This window comes from Podarcis raffonei, chromosome 1 (assembly GCF_027172205.1).
Source record: "Podarcis raffonei isolate rPodRaf1 chromosome 1, rPodRaf1.pri, whole genome shotgun sequence".
NCBI classification, from domain to species: Eukaryota; Metazoa; Chordata; class Lepidosauria; order Squamata; family Lacertidae; genus Podarcis; species Podarcis raffonei.
In genome coordinates, this window is record NC_070602.1 from 82,974,014 (window position 1) to 82,991,835 (window position 17,822).

A 17,822-nucleotide genomic window follows, 5' to 3' on the forward strand; every position below is an offset into this window, starting at 1 on the left:
ACTGGACACCCCTGAAGCATGCTGTGGTGCTTGAGGCATTTAAAAAATGCAGACAAGTGTCTTCTGAAAGCTATCATGATGTCTCTAAGTATACCACAGTGCCATAACACTAGAGTGGGGTTGTGGAAGAAGGGAGATCATATGAAGGGAGCCTAAAGTGCATGCAAATTCTATCCACTTCTGTCTCATCCAGTCAACCTCATGTCTGCCTGCATTAGCATTGTGCTTTTCTTTGCCACCTCCACTAGCAGCCAAAGAATTCTGTTCTCAGAGCTCCAGGCTGCAAGCATGATTCCTTACCAACTTACTTTTTTCTGAATTACAGATCAGATTTCATCAGCAAAGTGGATAATATCAACAGATGATAGACATAGCAGAGAAATGGATAGCAAAAACCATACAAAGGTGAATGAGTTTGTCCTCTTGGGATTAGTGAACAGTCGTGAACTGAAGCCACTCTGCTTTATTGTGATATTAATTATGTATTTAGTCACCCTGACCGGGAATATTGGGATGATCTTCCTTATCAGGATCGACCCTCAACTCCAGAAACCAATGTATTTCTTCCTCAGCCATTTGTCCTTCCTAGATTTTGGATATTCTTCAGCCATAGCCCCTAAAATGCTGGAGAATTTTTTAGCAGGGAAGAAAACCATTTCCTACAAAGGCTGCGCTGTGCAGATGTATTTTTTCGTCTTCTGCGCAAGCACCGAGTGCATCCTCCTGGCAGCAATGGCATATGACCGGTATGTGGCTATCTGCAATCCTCTGCTGTATATGGCTACTATGTCTCCCAATATGTGTTCTCTGATGGTGGCTGGATCCTACCTGCTTGGCTTCATGAATGCAATGACCCAAACGATTTCCACTTTCATGCTATCTTTTTGCGGCTCTGTCATCAACCATTTCTTCTGTGATGTTCCCCCGCTATTGGCGCTTTCCTGCACTGACACAAGCATCCATGAAATGGTTCTCTTTGTATTTGCCACAGTCCTGAGCATATTCACTTCAGTGGAAATTGTGGTGTCATACGCCTTCATCCTTTCTGCAATCCTGCGAATCCACTCGACAGAGGGGAAGCGAAAGGCTTTTTCAACATGCGCCTCACACTTGGTGGCTGTCACTGTCTTCTATGGAACGACGATCTTCATGTATCTGCGGCCAAGTTCTAGCTATGCCATGGACCAGGACAAATGGGTTTCTGTCTTCTACACTGTGGTGATTCCCATGCTTAACCCCTTGATCTACAGCCTGAGGAATAAGGAAGTGAAAAATGCCTTGAGAAGATTTCAAACACTGAAATTATCTTTCAAGTGGAGCATGAGACGCTTATAAACTCTTACAAACTGAGCCATTTTATTGAAGTGTGTGATCTAATGCACTCTTAAGAGTGTTTAAGAAATTGGGGGGTAGAAATAAGTAGTGCTAAATGCAGTGGCTTGTATGCAGGATTGTACCCAAAACAATCGTTTGAATAAATTAACCTAGACAAAAATTACTATATAGCACACTGTAGAGTAAGTTATGATTCTGCAACTTCTGTAAAGATACACATGACATGAAGAACTGGTTACCCTTGATTGCTTGAGCATCTGGGATTCATGAAGGAATGCTTGCTGAAGAACTAACACACACAAAGAACACTGTCCTGACCAGCTGAAAATCTAGGTCTTATTAAATGGTTTTCATTTTTAGTGTCATAAAATTATAAAAACCCAATAAAATGGTTTTTTTAAAAAATAATCTGGTTCTTTCTTAATTGAAATATGACATGAATAAATCTAGGTTTGCCTTTCATAATTTCTTTTAAGAAAATATATTTTAAATTATTACCAAAACCTGTTTATTTTGGGGGAAGAGTGAGAAAAGCTCCCAACCTTACACATCATTATTTAGGGAAGTTTTTAATGTTTGATGTTTTATCATGTTGTCAGATGCTGCTGTGGTTGCTCAAGAGCAAACAGGCAAGACTCCAACCTGTCTTTTTCAGGCTTTATTATCTGTACAAACTATTTACAGTGCAGAGCGCTGCAAGTCCATGTCTGCTCAGTCGCTAGCAGAATCTGGGAGTGGGCGGTCCTTATACCTTCCCCAGCATAACCCCCGTCCTTCTCCTCCCGTATCTGCGCCGAAGAATACTGCGCAGAATGGGCACTGGCAAAGGAGGACGTGCCTCCCCTCCACTTTGCTCAGGCTCGGTCTTGCAGCTCTCCCTAGCATCTTCTGATCCATGCGCCCCTTCCCCACTGGAGGCAGGGCTTTCCTCCTCGCCAGAGGAGGAACTGCTTCGCAAGACCTTTGGAGGCTCCCTGTAACACAACTGCCCTTCCACCTCTTGCCTCTGAGCTGATGACAGTTCCCTGACATCCACCCCACCTTCAAGGCCCCCCTCCCCGCTGGTGGGGTCTTGAACAGCATCCCCCTCCTGGGCGTTGGTAGGAGAGGGGGGGAAACCCTGGAAAGAATAGTTGTCTTCCTCTGTGGATTCAAAAACTGCTTCCCATTCTCCCGTGTTCCCCCTCCCCGGCAGGAAGTCCCAGTCATGTTCCTCCCCCTCAGACAGCTCCGCGACTTCGTCCCGTAGTCCCTCCTCCTCCCCGTGGATGGAAAGCCTACAAAGTCCCCCTCATCCTCCGTGGGTCCGAACACTTCCTCAAAGAACCTCCCCTGGGGTTTTGGCTTGTGTGGGAAAAGAGCACGGAATTCCTCCACCAGATACTCCTCCATGATGGATTCTGCAGGAACCCATGTGTTTTCTGAACTGGGCTCCCCCTCCCAGGCAACCAAGTATTCTAGCTGGTGCCCTTTCCACCTGGAGTCAAGTATTTCCGTCACTTCATTACAGAGTTCCCTCTCCTCTATGTGTGGATGGGTGGACACCCCTTCCTCCCTTCCCAGGAAGCTGTGCCCCTCCCTGTAAGGCAAAAGCAAGGACCTATGAAACACCGGATGTATTCTCATGCTGCCTGGCAGTTTTAGCCTGAACGTCCCTGGGTTGACCTGATGGATTGCCTCAAAGGGCCCCAGCCGTCCAGGCTGCAGTTTTTTGCACACACACCCTTAAGGGCAACCCCTGGGATGACAACCACACTCTGTCCCCCTCGTGTATGACCTCCCCTGGTCTGTGATGCTTGTCTGCCTGCCTTTTATATACCTCTTTGGCCCTCTCCAGGTTTAATTGTAGCTGCCAGTGCAAAGCCTCCATCTCTTCTGCAAACTGCTCTGCCGCCAGAACACTTCATTCCTCCTCCCCCCATCCTGGGAAGGCCCTGGGGTGACACCTGTAGTTGGCCATAAAGGGGCTCATCCCCGTGGACACATGTTGCACATTATTATATGCAAACTCAGCTAGTGCTAATTTCTCCACCCAATCATTCTGCCTCTGACTGACGTAGCAGCGTAAGTACTGCTAGAAAATGGCGTTAGCTCTCTCGGCCTGCCCATTGGTCTCTGGGTGTCTTGCCATCAAGAAGCTCACCTCTACCTGCAACAAGCTCATGAGTTTACGCCAGAACCGCAAGGTGAACTGTCTTCCACGATCGGAAATTACCCTCAATGGGGTCCCATGCAGCCGAAAAACATGGTCCACGAACAACTTGGCTGTTTCCTCAGCCATCACCGAATGAGAACATGCCACAAAGTGGCACATTTTGGTCAGCAGATCGACCACCACCATCACCGCCATCTTACCTCGTGACCTGGGTAGATTTGTCATGAAATCTATGGACCCCACCTCCCAGGGCCTCCCCGGTGTCGGTAAGGGGAGTAATTAACCCCGCCGGTGCTGCTCTTGGCCCTTTGGCCCTCTGACACCTGTCACACCCTCGGACATATCCCCGTACATCTTAGCTTGGGCCACCAGAACTGCCTGGTGACTAGCAACATGGTCTTATGTTGCCCAAAATGCCCAGCTGTGGGGTTGCCATGGATTGTCTAAGGATTTTGGCCCTCAATGGTTCTCCCGGTACATACAGTGCCCCTTTGTAGAACAAGAGCCCTCCTTTCTCCTCAAACCCCCAATTTTCTGCCTGACCATCTCTAAGTTCCCTAATTTTAGTTTGAGCAAACTCATCGTGTCTGGTGAGCCCAATCATTTCCTCCTCCCCTGTCAGTGCTCCCCCACATGACCATTTGTCCTCCTGGAACATTTGCCTGGCCACGGGTGGCCCTTCCTCTTCCATGTACTCTGGTTTCCTGGAAAGTGCATCCGCCCTCACGTTTTACCCCCAGAGACATATTGTATCTTAAAGTTATACTGAGAAAACATCTCTGCAGTAACACAACTGCCCTTCCACCTCTTGCCTCTGAGCTGATGGCAGTTCCCTGACACATTTTTTTAATATTCTATTGGGAGCTGCCCAGAGTGGCTGTGGAAACCCAGCCAGATGGGCAGGGTATAAATAAATTAGTAGTAGTAGTACACTAGTAGTATTATCTGGTGATTGCATTTTGAAAGTCAGCCTTATCCTTAAAGCAATACTTGGTGGGTGTGTTTTGGTTTTTTATTTATTAATGTTTATTGGTTTAAATTCAACACATACAGACACAAAGAACATTTAGGGGGAAAGCAAAGAAGAAAACAAAAATAAAACAGACAAAGAAATAACAGCAGCAATACTTGGTTAGAGGTTGGCTAGTCAGAAAATCTGACTTATCTGATCTCTTTCTGATTGGCTGAAGGAGTCAAAGAATGGTCCACTGTGCTTCCTTGTCATCAGTTCCCCTTTAAGCAGGTTCATTGGGGGACCATCCAAGATCCATCTTAATTGCTAGTAGACAAAATAGCTTCTGGGTGCAATGCCAGTCCCACGAGCAAGGGTGGAGGAAGCGCAGCATTGGGCTTTGGTTATTTGCTCTACACACTGCAATATACAGGGTGGGACAAATCTCTAGTCCAGCACACTAAAAAAAAAAAAATGAGGGGTGCTCAAATGGAGCAATTTAACTTGAGTATTGAGGCTGAGGTGAACTCCACTGCATAAAAGGTGAAGGTAAAGGTAAAGGTAAAGGGACCCCTGACCATTAGGTCCAGTCATGGACGATTCTGGGGTTGCAGCGCTCATCTCGCTTTACTGGACAAGGGAGCTGGTGTACAGCTTCCAGGTCATGTGACCAGCATGACTAAGCCACTTCTGGAGAACCGGAGCAGCACACAGAAATGCCATTTACTTTCCCTCCGGAGCAGTACATATTTATCTACTTGCACTTTGACATGCTTTTGAACTGCTAGGTTGGCAGGAGCTGGGACGAAGCAACGGGTGCTCACCCCGTCGTGGGGATTTGAACCACCGACCTTCTAATCAGGAAGCCCTAGGCTCTGTGGTTTAACCCATAGTGCCACCCGCCTCCAAAAACAAGCACAGTCCTCACCCAGCCAGCAAAAGGGTGGAACATACTATCATCCTGCTCCTGTATCTGGTGTATCTAATACTTCATGCTTTTTTCTGGCGGTACACACCAGTACACAATACTGGCACTTTTTTTCACCTCCTTCCCAAAGCCCAGGAAGCTTCTGCCCAGAGCATTCTCTGGCAGGGTCTGACAGCCCTCCCTTGTGTGGTGACTACAAACACCTTATCTTCTAGGGGGGAAGTATTGAGATAAATGAAGCAATAGCCTGATTCAGCAAATGATAGCTTCCTATATTCCACATTTTGCAAAGAAAATTACCATATTGGTAACATTCAGTGACCAACATTTCTCTGAATCTGTGAAGATTTCATAGAGCATCAGTGCAATAGCCCTTGAGAATCAATTTTATCACTTTGTTTAATGAACATTAGAAGGAATCAGGAGATTTGATCACAAGGGATATTCCACATGAGAGAGGTCTCTAAGAGCCATTCTATCACTATGAATGCTGCTTTAATATCAGAAATTTCAAGATCACTTCTACTACACTCTTGGCGTGGACACAAAATGGTTTCCAGAGATCCCTAGCAAATGAAAAGATTATACCACCAATATCCATGTTGTTTAAAATAATTCAGGAATGCCACAGAACAAAAGTGAGTCGATATTGTATTTACTTATGAGAGATAATGAATGCTTTTTGCAATGTGCAAACTGGGCACTACACATGAGAGGCAGTGATAAATTATCTCCCTTGCTTTAATCTATTGCTGAAAATGTGCCCTAGAGTAGCACGTCTAATACAGATTTGCAAATTGTGAAAAGCTAGACTGTATTGAGCAGGGGGAGAAATATTGAGCAGAGGGAAAGATTTTCGCAGACTTCTTTATGTCAGACAATTTTGATTAAACCTGGAAACAGGACACAGTTTGCAGCATGCAAGAGAAGTGGCACAAACCTCAGTTATCCACAGTGCATAAAGCTTTTCACAGAATCAGAATTGTAGAGTTGGAAGGAACCAAAAGGGTCATCTAGTCCAACTCTCTGCAATGCAGGAGTCTTTTAGTGAGATATAGATTCTTCTTGCAGACTTCCAATTGCATAGGAGAATAGCTACTTTATACCAAATCAGATCAGTGGTGCATCTAATAGAAGAGTGGTTCCTGAATCTTGAGGCAAAGGGGTGTAAAGTAGGATCTGTACACGGTGGCATAGGTTGAACTGGACAGCCCTGAAGCATGCTGTGGTGCTTGAGGCATTTAAAAAATGCAGACAAGTGTCTTCTGAAAGCTATCATGATGTCTCTAAGTATACCACAGTGCCATAACACTAGAGTGGGGTTGTGGAAGAAGGGAGATCATACGCCACTGTGAGAAGGGAGCAGAGAGGAAGCTCCACTATGACTGACAGGTCCAGTTTGTAATGAGAGGCGATGATTTTACCAGAAAAAATCAATCCCTTTTAGTACTTTCCACCCCAAACTCAAATTTAAGGGTACCTAGCACTGTAGCTATCCTTTTGAAATTTGACAGGATTCATGCCCGCAGAGCACTTTCCTTCAAACTTAATTTAGTTCTGCCCCCAATTTTTTAAAAAAGTTATAGACTTTGCCTGTAATCAGACAGGCTTCATTCACCATGAAGGAAGGCCCAAGTGCCTGCAAATTCTATCCACTTCTGTCTCATCCAGACAACCTCATGTCTGCCTGCATTTGTTGTTGTTGTTTAGTCATTTAGTCGTGTCCGACCCTTCGTGACCCCATGGACCAGAGCACACCAGGCACTCCTGTCTTCCACTGCCTCCCGCACTTTGGTCAAACTCATGCAGGTAGCTTCGACAACACTGTCCAACCATCTCGTCCTCTGTTGTCCCCTTCTCCTTGTGCCCTCCATCTTTCCCAACATCAGGGTCTTTTCCAGGGAGTCTTCTCTTCTCATGAGGTGGCCAAAGGATTGGAGCCTCAGCTTCATGATCTGTCCTTCCAGTGAGCACTCAGGGCTGATTTCCTTAAGAATGGATAGGTTTGTTCTTCTTGCAGTCCATGGGACTCTCAAGAGTTTGCATTAGCCTGCATTAGCATTGTGCTTTTCTTTGCCACCTCCAGTAGCAGAAAAGAATTCTGCTCTCAGAGCTCCAGGCTGCAAGCCCCACCAATGTACCCTTTTTCTGAATTACAGATCAGATTTCATCAGCAAACTGGATACTATCAACAGATGATAGACATAGCAGAGAAATGGATAGCAAAAACCATACAAAGGTAAATGAGTTTGTCCTCTTGGGATTAGTGAACAGTCGTGAACTGAAACCACTCTGCTTTATTGTGATATTACTTATGTATTTAGTCACCCTGACCGGGAATATTGGGATGATCTTCCTTATCAGGATCGACCCTCAACTCCAGAAACCAATGTATTTCTTCCTCAGCCATTTGTCCTTCCTAGATTTTGGATATTCCTCAGCCATTGCCCCTAAAATGCTGGAGAATTTTTTAGCAGGGAAGAAAACCATTTCCTACAAAGGCTGCGCTGTGCAGATGTATTTTTTCGTCTTCTGCGCAAGCACCGAGTGCATCCTCCTGGCAGCAATGGCATATGACCGGTATGTGGCTATCTGCAATCCTCTGCTGTATATGGCTACTATGTCTCCCAATATGTGTTCTCTGATGGTGGCCGGATCCTACCTGCTTGGCTTCATGAATGCAATGACCCAAACGATTTCCACTTTCATGCTATCTTTTTGCGGCTCTGTCATCAACCATTTCTTCTGTGATGTTCCCCCGCTATTGGCGCTTTCCTGCACTGACACAAGCATCCATGAAATGGTTCTCTTTGTATTTGCCACAGTCCTGGGCATATTCACTTCAGTGGAAATTGTGGTGTCATACGCCTTCATCCTTTCTGCAATCCTGCGAATCCACTCGACAGAGGGGAAGCGAAAGGCTTTTTCAACATGCGCCTCACACCTGGTGGCTGTCACTGTCTTCTATGGAACGACGGTCTTCATGTATCTGCGGCCGAGTTCTAGCTATGCCATGGACCAGGACAAATGGGTTTCTGTCTTCTACACTGTGGTGATTCCCATGCTCAACCCCTTGATCTACAGCCTGAGAAATAAGGAAGTGAAAAATGCCTTGAGAAGATTTCAAACACTGAAATTATCTTTCAGGTGGCGCATGAGAAGCTTATAAATACTAAACTCTGACAATTTTATTGAAGTGTGTGATCTAATGCACTGTTGAGAGTGTTTAAGAAATTGGGGGGATAGAAATAAGTAGTGCTAAATGCAGTGGCTTGTATGCAGGATTGTACCCAAAACACTCATTTGAATAAATTAACCTAGACAAAAATTACTATGTAGTACACTGTAGAATAAGTTATGATTCTGCAACTTCTGTAAAGATACACATGACATGAAGAACTGGTCACCCTTGATTGCTTGAGCATCTGGGATTCATGAAGGAATGATTGCTAGAGACCTAACACACACAAAGAACACTGTCCTGACCAGCTGAAAATTTAGGTCTTACTTAATGGTTTTCATTTTTAGTGTCATGAGATTATAAAATCCAATAAAATGGTTTTAAAAATAAAAATCTGGTTCTTTCTGAACTGAAATATGACATGAATAAATCTAGGTTTGCCTTTCATCATTTCTTTTAGGAAAATATATTTTAAAATATTTCCAAAACCTGTACATTTGGGGAAAAACTGAGAAAAGCTCCCAACCTTACACATCATTATTTAGGGAAGTTTTTAATGCTTGATGTTTTATCATGTTTTTAATATTCTATTGCGAGTCACCCAGAGTGGCTGGGGTATGTGGCTATCACCCAGATGGGCAGGGTATAAATAATTTAGTAGTAGTAGTACAGTAGTAGTAGTATCTGTATCTGAAAGTCAGCCTTATCCTTAAAGCAATATTTGGTGGGTGTGTTTTGGTTTTTTATTTATTAATGTTTATTGGTTTAAATTCAACACATACACACAAAGAACATTTAGGGGAAAAGCAAAGAAGAAAACAAAAATAAAACAGACAAAGAAATAGCAGCAGCAATACTTGGTTAGAGGTTGGCTAGTCAGAAAATCTGACTTATCTGATCTCTTTCTGATTGGCTGAAGGATTCAAAGAATGGTCCGCTGTGCTTCCTTCTCACCACTTCTCCTTTAAGCAAGTTCAGTGGGGGACCATCCAAAATACATCTTGATTGCTAGTAGACAAAATAGCTTCTGGGTGCAATGCCAGGGTGGAGGGATTCAAAGAATGGTCCGCTGTGCTTCCTTCTCACCACTTCTCCTTTAAGCAAGTTCAGTGGGGGACCATCCAAAATACATCTTGATTGCTAGTAGACAAAATAGCTTCTGGGTGCAATGCCAGGGTGGAGGGAGCGCAGCATTGGGCTTTGGTTATTTGCTCTACACACTGCAATATACAGGGTGGGACAAATCTCTAGTCCAGCACATTCAACAAAAATAATGAGGGGTGCTCAAATGGAGCAATTTAACTTGAGTATTGAGGCTGAGGTGAACTCCACTGCATAGAAGGTAAAGGTAAAGGGACCCCTGACCATTAGGTCCAGTCACAGACGACTCTGGGGTTGCAGCACTCATCTCGCTTTACTGGCCGAGAGAGCCGGCATACAGCTTCCGGGTCATGTGGCCAGCATGACTAAGCCGCTTCTGGAGAACCAGAGCAGCACACAGAAACGCTGTTTACCTTCCCACCAGAGTGGTACCTATTTATCTACTTGCACTTTGACGTGCTTTCGAACTGCTAGGTTGGCAGGAACTGGGACCAAGCAATGGGAGCTCACCCCGTCATGGGGATTCGAACCACCAACCTTCTGATTGGCAAGCCCTAGGCTCTGTGGTTTAACCCACAGCGCCACCCGCCTCCAAAAACAAGCACAGACCTCACCCAGCCATCAGAAGGGTGGAACATACTATCATCCTGCAGAGTGTTGTCACACCCTTGGGGTGCTGTCCAATGAAGAAGTTCCATTGGCTCAAAGATTTCCATTGGCACTATAGAACTTTTTCTCCCTCTTCTCTCCCTGCATACCCTTTTACTTCCTTCAAATCTGCTCCAGAGGGCTGGAGAACCCCCAGAGCTTATTTAGGGGATGGGCATGGGAAGTGGAGAGAGAAGTTCCATTGCACAGCCCGAAGCCTTTGCAATAACAGAACTATTTTGTTGGTTGCCATCCTTTGATCTGGAACTGGCAGAAAGGAACACTGCATTTATCCAAATCATGGACTCAGGTCAAAATTGGCTTTATTGTACTATTTGCTGCTATGTTGGAATACATGACCTGATATGAAATTACTAGTGCGCTCAGCGTCGGGTTGGAGTTTGAGCTCTGAGCTGCTCGAGACAGACTCGGCACCTGGAGAGGCGAAGCAGGAGCGACAGGAGGCATAAGTTGCCCCTACTCGGGTGGATTTCCCGGGAGCAGAGGCTCAGCAGCTCAAAAAGGGGTTTCCCCACACTAGAACTGGACTTTAAGACACTTTAAAAATAAGAAATTTAGGAGAGAACCTCAGTGCAAGGGAGCGAGACTGCCCTCCGGTGCCTTCAACTCCAGACCCCATGAGCTAGTGCTGGACACTCCAGTAAGATATTGACACAAATTCAAGGAACATTCCCCCACCCATGTATACAGTGAGAAAGGGGTTATTTAAGCCCCAACAATACATCAGAAACAAAAAAAGGGGGAAACTAACAAACAGATAATGGCAAATAGGAATGGCAGGAAGAGCTACACAGTGGCCACTAGTGGAAGAAGAAGACATAACAGCCAAGAGACATAATACTCAAGAATAGTAGGAAGAGCGACACAGCGGCCACTAGTGGAAGGAAAAGATATAACAGCCAAGAGGAAAAGTATATAGCCATACCCGCAACGCCAATACTTGCTTAGAGGAACTTTAAAGCATAAACATCAGATACAAATAAAGGGAAAAATTAAAATTCCAAATATATCCAGCATAAAGATAAAATTAATTACCCATAAAAATTAGATCCAATTAAACTTCCCACAGGGGAGCTCCCAATAGTTTTAATGTTTGGAGACTATATAGAATCCAAGCCAGACAAGCGGAATCGAAAGACAATTGAACTCAATCTCAAAATTACCAGCCATCCAAAAATATCCAAATACCCAAATGGATTCAAAGAGAACGCAATCAACAAATGGCCAAACTTTAATTGCCAGCCAAGCAAGGAGAACTTCAGTGGCAGAAGGTGAAGCAAGTACGGATGTAAAGGATTTGATTATTGCCATGCAGAAAGACTTAGGGGACAGAATAAACTCAGTAGACGGAAACATAAAATCACTGGAAGAGAAAGTAGTAACTATGGGCAATAAAACTGAAAAAAAACCTCAGCTCTTATAATGGACCTTACACATCAAATGAACCAATTGACAACGAAGAATAAAGAAATTGCTAAGACAGTGCAAGAAGTGAAAGCAAAGACATTGAAGCAAGAAGAAATAACCAAAAAGATGGGGGCTGAGCAAAAAGAACTGAAAAAAATCCAAGACAAAAACAAGGGGGAAATAGAGGACCTAAGGAAGATGCAGGAGGAGATTTGAGATGAATTGGCGGTCCTTGGCTTGAGACAAAAAGAAATGATTCTCCGTCTGAGAGGAATACCAGAGAGCCAGGATGAGGACATTTCGACAAAATTATTAAAAGTCCTGGCGGACTGGTTGAGGCTCCAGGAGGAGGACTTATCACTAGATATTGATAAAATTTTCAGGATAAAACTACATAAATCTAAAACCAAAAAAGGACCAGGAGACTGCCTGGTCTTGAACTCAAGACTTCTCAAAGAAAAAATATTATTGAAAAGTAGAAGTAATGCCTTATGTATAGATGACAAAGTCATAGAAATAATGAAAGAGGTCCCGACCCACCTCCTGAAGAAAAGGGAAAACTACAAACCCCTGACAAGTGCTCTAAAGAATAACAAAATTTTATTTAGATGGGAATTCCACAAAGGGTTAACTTTTACCTATAAAGGAAGACGCAAGACCTTCAGATTGGCAGACGAAGCAGACTCTTTTCGTAAAAAAAAACTGGAAAGACTTGCGGGGGAGAAACCACAAGAAACCGAAGAAGCAAGATTGTAACAGAACTGGAAAATAGGACTTTATTTTTAAACTTTAATTTTGAAAAGGTGACGTATGAACATTAAGACTTTATGGTACTAAAGTGCATTTCGTGGAACGTAAATGGGTTAAACAGTAAACTTAAAAGGGTTAAAATAAATCATGTATTAAAGAGGAAAAAATGGGATATCATATGCCTACAAGAGACCCATATCTCCAAAAGTCATACAAGGGTCTTACAGAATAGAAACCTGGGGCTAGAGTTTATTGCATCAGGAACAGATAGAAAGAGGGGTGTTGTGATTTATGTTAAAGCAAGCCTAGACCCCCAATTACTTTTTGTGGCTGAAGAAGGTAGAACTGTAGGAGTGTGGATTACTATAGAAGGGGGGGGAATAATCATAGTGGGCATATATGCCCTGAACAATAATAAATCAGAGTTTTTTAAGGAGCTAGGAAAGAAGTTATGGAACTATATTGGGGAGAATATTGTTCTTATGGGAGATTGGATTGGAGTGGTCTTGATTGAATGGGATAGAACTTTTAGAGGGAAACTTACCAATGAAGGTAAACTACCGCTCTCCTTTTTCCAGATGGTGGACAATTTTGACCTCTATGACTGATGGAGAATTAAACACCCTAATGGGAAAGATATTACACACTTCTTGGAAGCTAAAAAATCAGGGAGGAGGTTAGATGCTATTTGGATTTCTAAAGGGCTGACCCTCTTCTTAGAAAAAGCAAAAATTCTGGGAAGGACTATATCAGATCATAATCCAGTAACAATACATATGGAAATTAAAAAGCAAACAAAGGGAAGTGGAGGATGAATGATGAGATATGGAGAGATGAACAATGGGTGACACATGCAAAAAAACAAGTTAGCGGAATTTTTCAAGATAAATGGAAAACAAAATACAGATATAAATGTAGTTTGGGACGCAAGTAAAGCGTACATGAGGGGTCTTGGAATACAACAAATTGCTAGGCTGAAGAAGAAAAAAGACAATAACAATCACAAGCTAACTAAACAGATAAGAATTAATGAAAAAGAATTGACCAAAAATCCAAAAAGTCATGAAATATTACAAAAAATTAAGATATTGCAATTCCATATCTCTAGTATATTAAATAAGGAAGTAGAAAATAAAATAAAATGGGCAAAACAAAGGTACCGTATTTTACGCTCTATAGGACGCACTTTTTCCCCTCCAAAAATGATGGGGAAATGTGTGTGTGTCCTATGGAGCGAATGCAGGCTTTCGCTGAAGCCTGGAGAGCGAGAGGGGTCGGTGCGCACCAACCCCTCTCGCTCTCCAGGCTTCAGGAAGCTATCCGCAAGCCTTGGGAGCCTGACGGGAGTTCCCGCCGGGCTCCCAAGACTTGCGGATAGCAGCCTGCTTCCCGAAGCCTGGGGAGCGCTTCGCAGCGCACCCAGGGCTTCGGGCAGATATCTGCAGCATGAATCAGCGACCCGAACTTCAAAAGCTAGGCCACGCTCTAATCAGCAGGTATAACGCAACGCAACAGAAGTGGCAGAAAAGTATGTGTGACCATATTTACAAGCAGTTTATTCAGCATGCATCAGGACAAAGGAAAACATGTCCGATCTCCTTCATGTCCAAAGCAAGACAGCAAAAGCAAAAGCTAGCTATACACAAAACGGAAGTTCCCAGCAAGCTGTGCTGGAGTGTAAACAGACAGGTGACATACAACAATTCCACACGTCTGTTCTTAAGGTGGAACGGAATATTCCAACAGGCACGCCAAGCCCCCAGGATGCGTGCCACGCCCCTACGGGTGGAGCGCCATGCCCCCTGGACACCACGCCCCCAAGACAGACACCAGCCCCGCCCCTGCCTGCTCTCCGCGATGCCAGAGCATGAAGCTCCGCCACTGCCAGAAGTTTGGCTGTTGCATCCCGTTGACCTCTCATACCTGCACCCAGGACCTAAGAGAGGGTGAGAGGGAGAAACATGTTTCTCTAGTCCTGCTCAAAGCATTCCCCTCATTAGATTAGCATCCCAAAAGTAGAGAAGAGAAGGGTTCCACCTGCTGATCCCACCTCTGCCTTTGCATCCCCATCAGCTGCATCCCTTGTTGTCCCCCTACAGAGGACTATCTGATTTCCATGCATAGACTGTGATGTGGAACCCAGTGCAAACAGAAATCCACATCACAGGATGAGCATACACCTATAAGGCAGGCTCTCTGCTACAGACATGGTCCATAATGCCTCGAAGCAGAGCCTATGGATAATATTTACTCTACTCTTCATCCAAAAGCAAAGGTTCCCACAGCAGCTCACAGATATCAATAATACAATCTAAAAAGGGATAACACGAAGGAAGAGGGTATGAGAAGAATGGGGCAGGGGGACAAACTCAGCACTAGTTTTTAATTGCAGCATTCTTGGAACAACCTGCTGGAAGGGAATGAGCTCAGGAAGCTGAAAGTCACTGATCCCTCTGCTGAGCTTATAGAGAGCTTCTACAATTCCATCTCTCCCCCTGTTGTAGCTTAATGGAAAGGAAGCAGCAGTCTGACTGGGGGAAGGGGGCAGCTGTTTAATAGTCCCACTTCAGAACCTTCTGAATAGCCTCATGGCAAGCAGGAGAGCTTGACTGTAAGGGGTAGTTGAGCATATGTGCGGCAAGGAATGCTTGCTTTGTATCAGCAAGTCCAGAGACTATTGATTGATTGTCACAATTAAGCATGGGATCTCAACTGTAAACATTGGAGCTTAAAACAGATTTCATAGTATGATTCATAAGAAGCACTTCATTATCTTTAAAATAACTCTGCAAAATGCACAAAACTGTCAGGGTTTAATTACCATGCTCTGCAGACAATACTCCTGAGGTCTTATAGTGCCATATCCTTCAGAGGTTATGCCCCAAGGGCTCGAAAAAGGAGCATATATAGCATTTTTTCCAGCTTAGGAGCAAATTGTGAATTCAGAGAAGGAAAATAACGGAGCCAAAGGTATGTTGAATGGGTCTGCATTTTTGTTCAGAAAACTATCACAATTTTATTTTTCAGCATTAATTAACTAATATTGAGGCCCTTTGTGGCAACAGCAACAGAACCTATGCACCATCTGATGACTAACTGAATTTCATGGAACAATCTGTAAGATTACATTTGTATACATTTTTGCCCATCTGCTGGGTGTTAGGTACCATTTATATAGCATTTTCATATAACTCTCTCTTTAAACCATAACATGCTGTAAATTTTAAATCCGTGTTCCACAGTCATTCCCATGCTTCCATTTCTATATTATGACCCGCATATTTGTATATTTTTTAGATTCAAGAAACATAGCCTCTGTGCATACACAGAGTCCTGTCCTTAAGGTGGAGTGGATGTGTGCAGATACCTTGGGAGTACTGAGTGAGTTCTTTTTGTTGAAACTAGGAGAGATTCCTTTCACAACCATCCATCCACATCCTGGATGGCTCCTTCATCCAGGCAAAAAGGTTACGCTTTAACCAGGCCTTTGGCTGATTAACATCCAATGCCATTTTAAAATGTGTTCAGGAGGGAGGGGTTACTGGGTTGGTTTTTGTTTTCGTTATGTATTTTGATATTGTGATTTTATGTTGTAAACACCCTGAGGCCTGCACATGCAGGGCGGTATACAAATTTGCTTGTTTGTTTAGAATCCTGACAAAAGCCGAGACATTCAGCATCAAATAAGGAGGGGGGTGGAGTTCCTTCCCCAGCTGTGTGCTAGTTAGCAGAAGACACCAACAGATGAAAGGAAAGGAGAGAAACAATGGCCCATATCGTTTCCTGATACAGGTCGGTGACTATAACTGATTTCCATCCTCTGAACATTTGTTCCCATGACCACCTAACAGTGCTACTTTCTAATTATACGGTGCTGCCCATTTGAAATTGACACCTTCCTTTCTTTATTGTCATAGCTGCTGACCTACTTTTGTGGTGCCTGCTTTATTGAAAAGCCTGTTGCCTTTCTTTCCCTAAGCACACTGAGTTCTGCAGTCCAGCTTCTGCCTCCTTCCAGTACCTAACGTATTGCAAAAAGATGTCAGATGGTAATGAAACCACAGTGACCCACTTTGTCCTCTTGGGCTTTGCCAGCAGCCCAGCTATTCAAGTCGTCCTCTTCATGGTATTCCTGATGCTCTACAGCTTGGTTCTGCTGGGAAACATTGGGCTGATGGTTCTGATCAGAACCAGCCCCCAGCTCCAGTCCCCTATGTACTTCTTCCTTAGCAATTTGTCATTGGTCGATCTCTGCTACTGCTCTGTGATTGTCCCAAAGATGCTCGTCAATTTCTTGGTAACGAAAAAGGGTATTTCTTACGCTGGCTGCGGACTGCAGTTTTATTTCTTCTGCACTTTTGCTGACACTGAGTCTTTCATCCTCGCTACTATGGCATATGATCGGTACGTAGCCATCTGTAACCCACTTCTTTATACTGTCATCATGTCACCAAGGCTCTGCTTCCTGCTGGTTGCCCTCTCTTACCTTGGTGGTACATTGAGTGCCCTGGTCCACACCTGCTTTGCCTTCAGACTCTCCTTCTGTGGCCCAAATGTCATCAACCACTTCTTCTGTGACCTCCCATTGCTTCTGAAGCTGTCGTGCTCAGACACCTCCCTCAATGAGCTCCTGCTCTACACATATGGGAGCTCAGTGGAAATCATGTCCTCCATCATCATCATCATCTCCTACGTCCTCATTGTCATCTCGGTCCTGAAGATGCACTCCGCTACGGCAAGAAGCAAAACGTTCTCCACCTGTGCCTCTCACTTGACCTCTGTCATCATCTATGAAGGGACACTCCTCTTCATCTATTCCCGCCCCAGCTCCTGGTACTCACCCACCTCTGACAAATACATCTCTGTCTTCTACACCATTGTTATCCCTGTACTGAACCCCTTAATCTACAGTCTGAGGAACAAAGATGTGAAGAATGCCCTCCGGAGAACAATAGTCACTAAAGTCTTTGTTCGAGAGTCTCATAACTGAGAGACCGTTGAAAGAAGAATCATAGAAATTTATTTATTTATTTATTTATTTATTTATTTATTTATTTGTGTGGAGCAATTGTTCCTTGTTTCTGGAATGGCTTTTTCCCAGTCAGTTCTAACAATACAGTCCATAAAATCTAAAAGACAGGACACAAAAAGGGAATGGGACAGTGCAGTGCGGTGCGGGGACAAATTCAGACACCAACTGTGGACCCAGGCGCAGGGACCATGTGGCCAATGGAGCCTAAAGAGAGGGAAACAATAAGGCACGAGACAACTGGTATTGGGTTCAAAGTGGCCACAACCTTATTGATTGCAAATCAAAACTTGATTAAGTAGGTTTTGGAAAAGG

General features: G+C 44.1%; 2 protein-coding genes across 2 annotated transcripts; both read left to right on the plus strand.

Moving 5' to 3' along the window:
• The first annotated feature begins 381 nt into the window (after positions 1-381).
• LOC128402350 (olfactory receptor 1019-like) lies at positions 382-8,539 on the plus strand. Its single transcript, XM_053366765.1, has 3 exons — positions 382-969; positions 1,935-1,942; positions 7,594-8,539. The coding sequence occupies exons 1-3, from the start codon at positions 382-384 to the stop codon at positions 8,537-8,539; spliced, it is 1,542 nt and encodes a 513-aa protein (XP_053222740.1).
• Positions 8,540-16,517: 7,978 nt separating this feature from the next.
• Positions 16,518-17,468, plus strand: LOC128403014 (olfactory receptor 5I1-like). Its single transcript, XM_053367960.1, has one exon. It carries the CDS (start codon positions 16,518-16,520, stop codon positions 17,466-17,468), a length of 951 nt encoding a protein of 316 aa, XP_053223935.1.
• Positions 17,469-17,822: the final 354 nt, after the last annotated feature.

Coding starts and splice junctions, on each gene's coding strand:
- LOC128403014 (XM_053367960.1), top strand. CDS start 16,518: ATGTCAGATGGTAATGAAACCACAGTGACCCACTTTGTCCTCTTGGGC.
- LOC128402350 (XM_053366765.1), top strand. CDS start 382: ATGGATAGCAAAAACCATACAAAGGTGAATGAGTTTGTCCTCTTGGGA.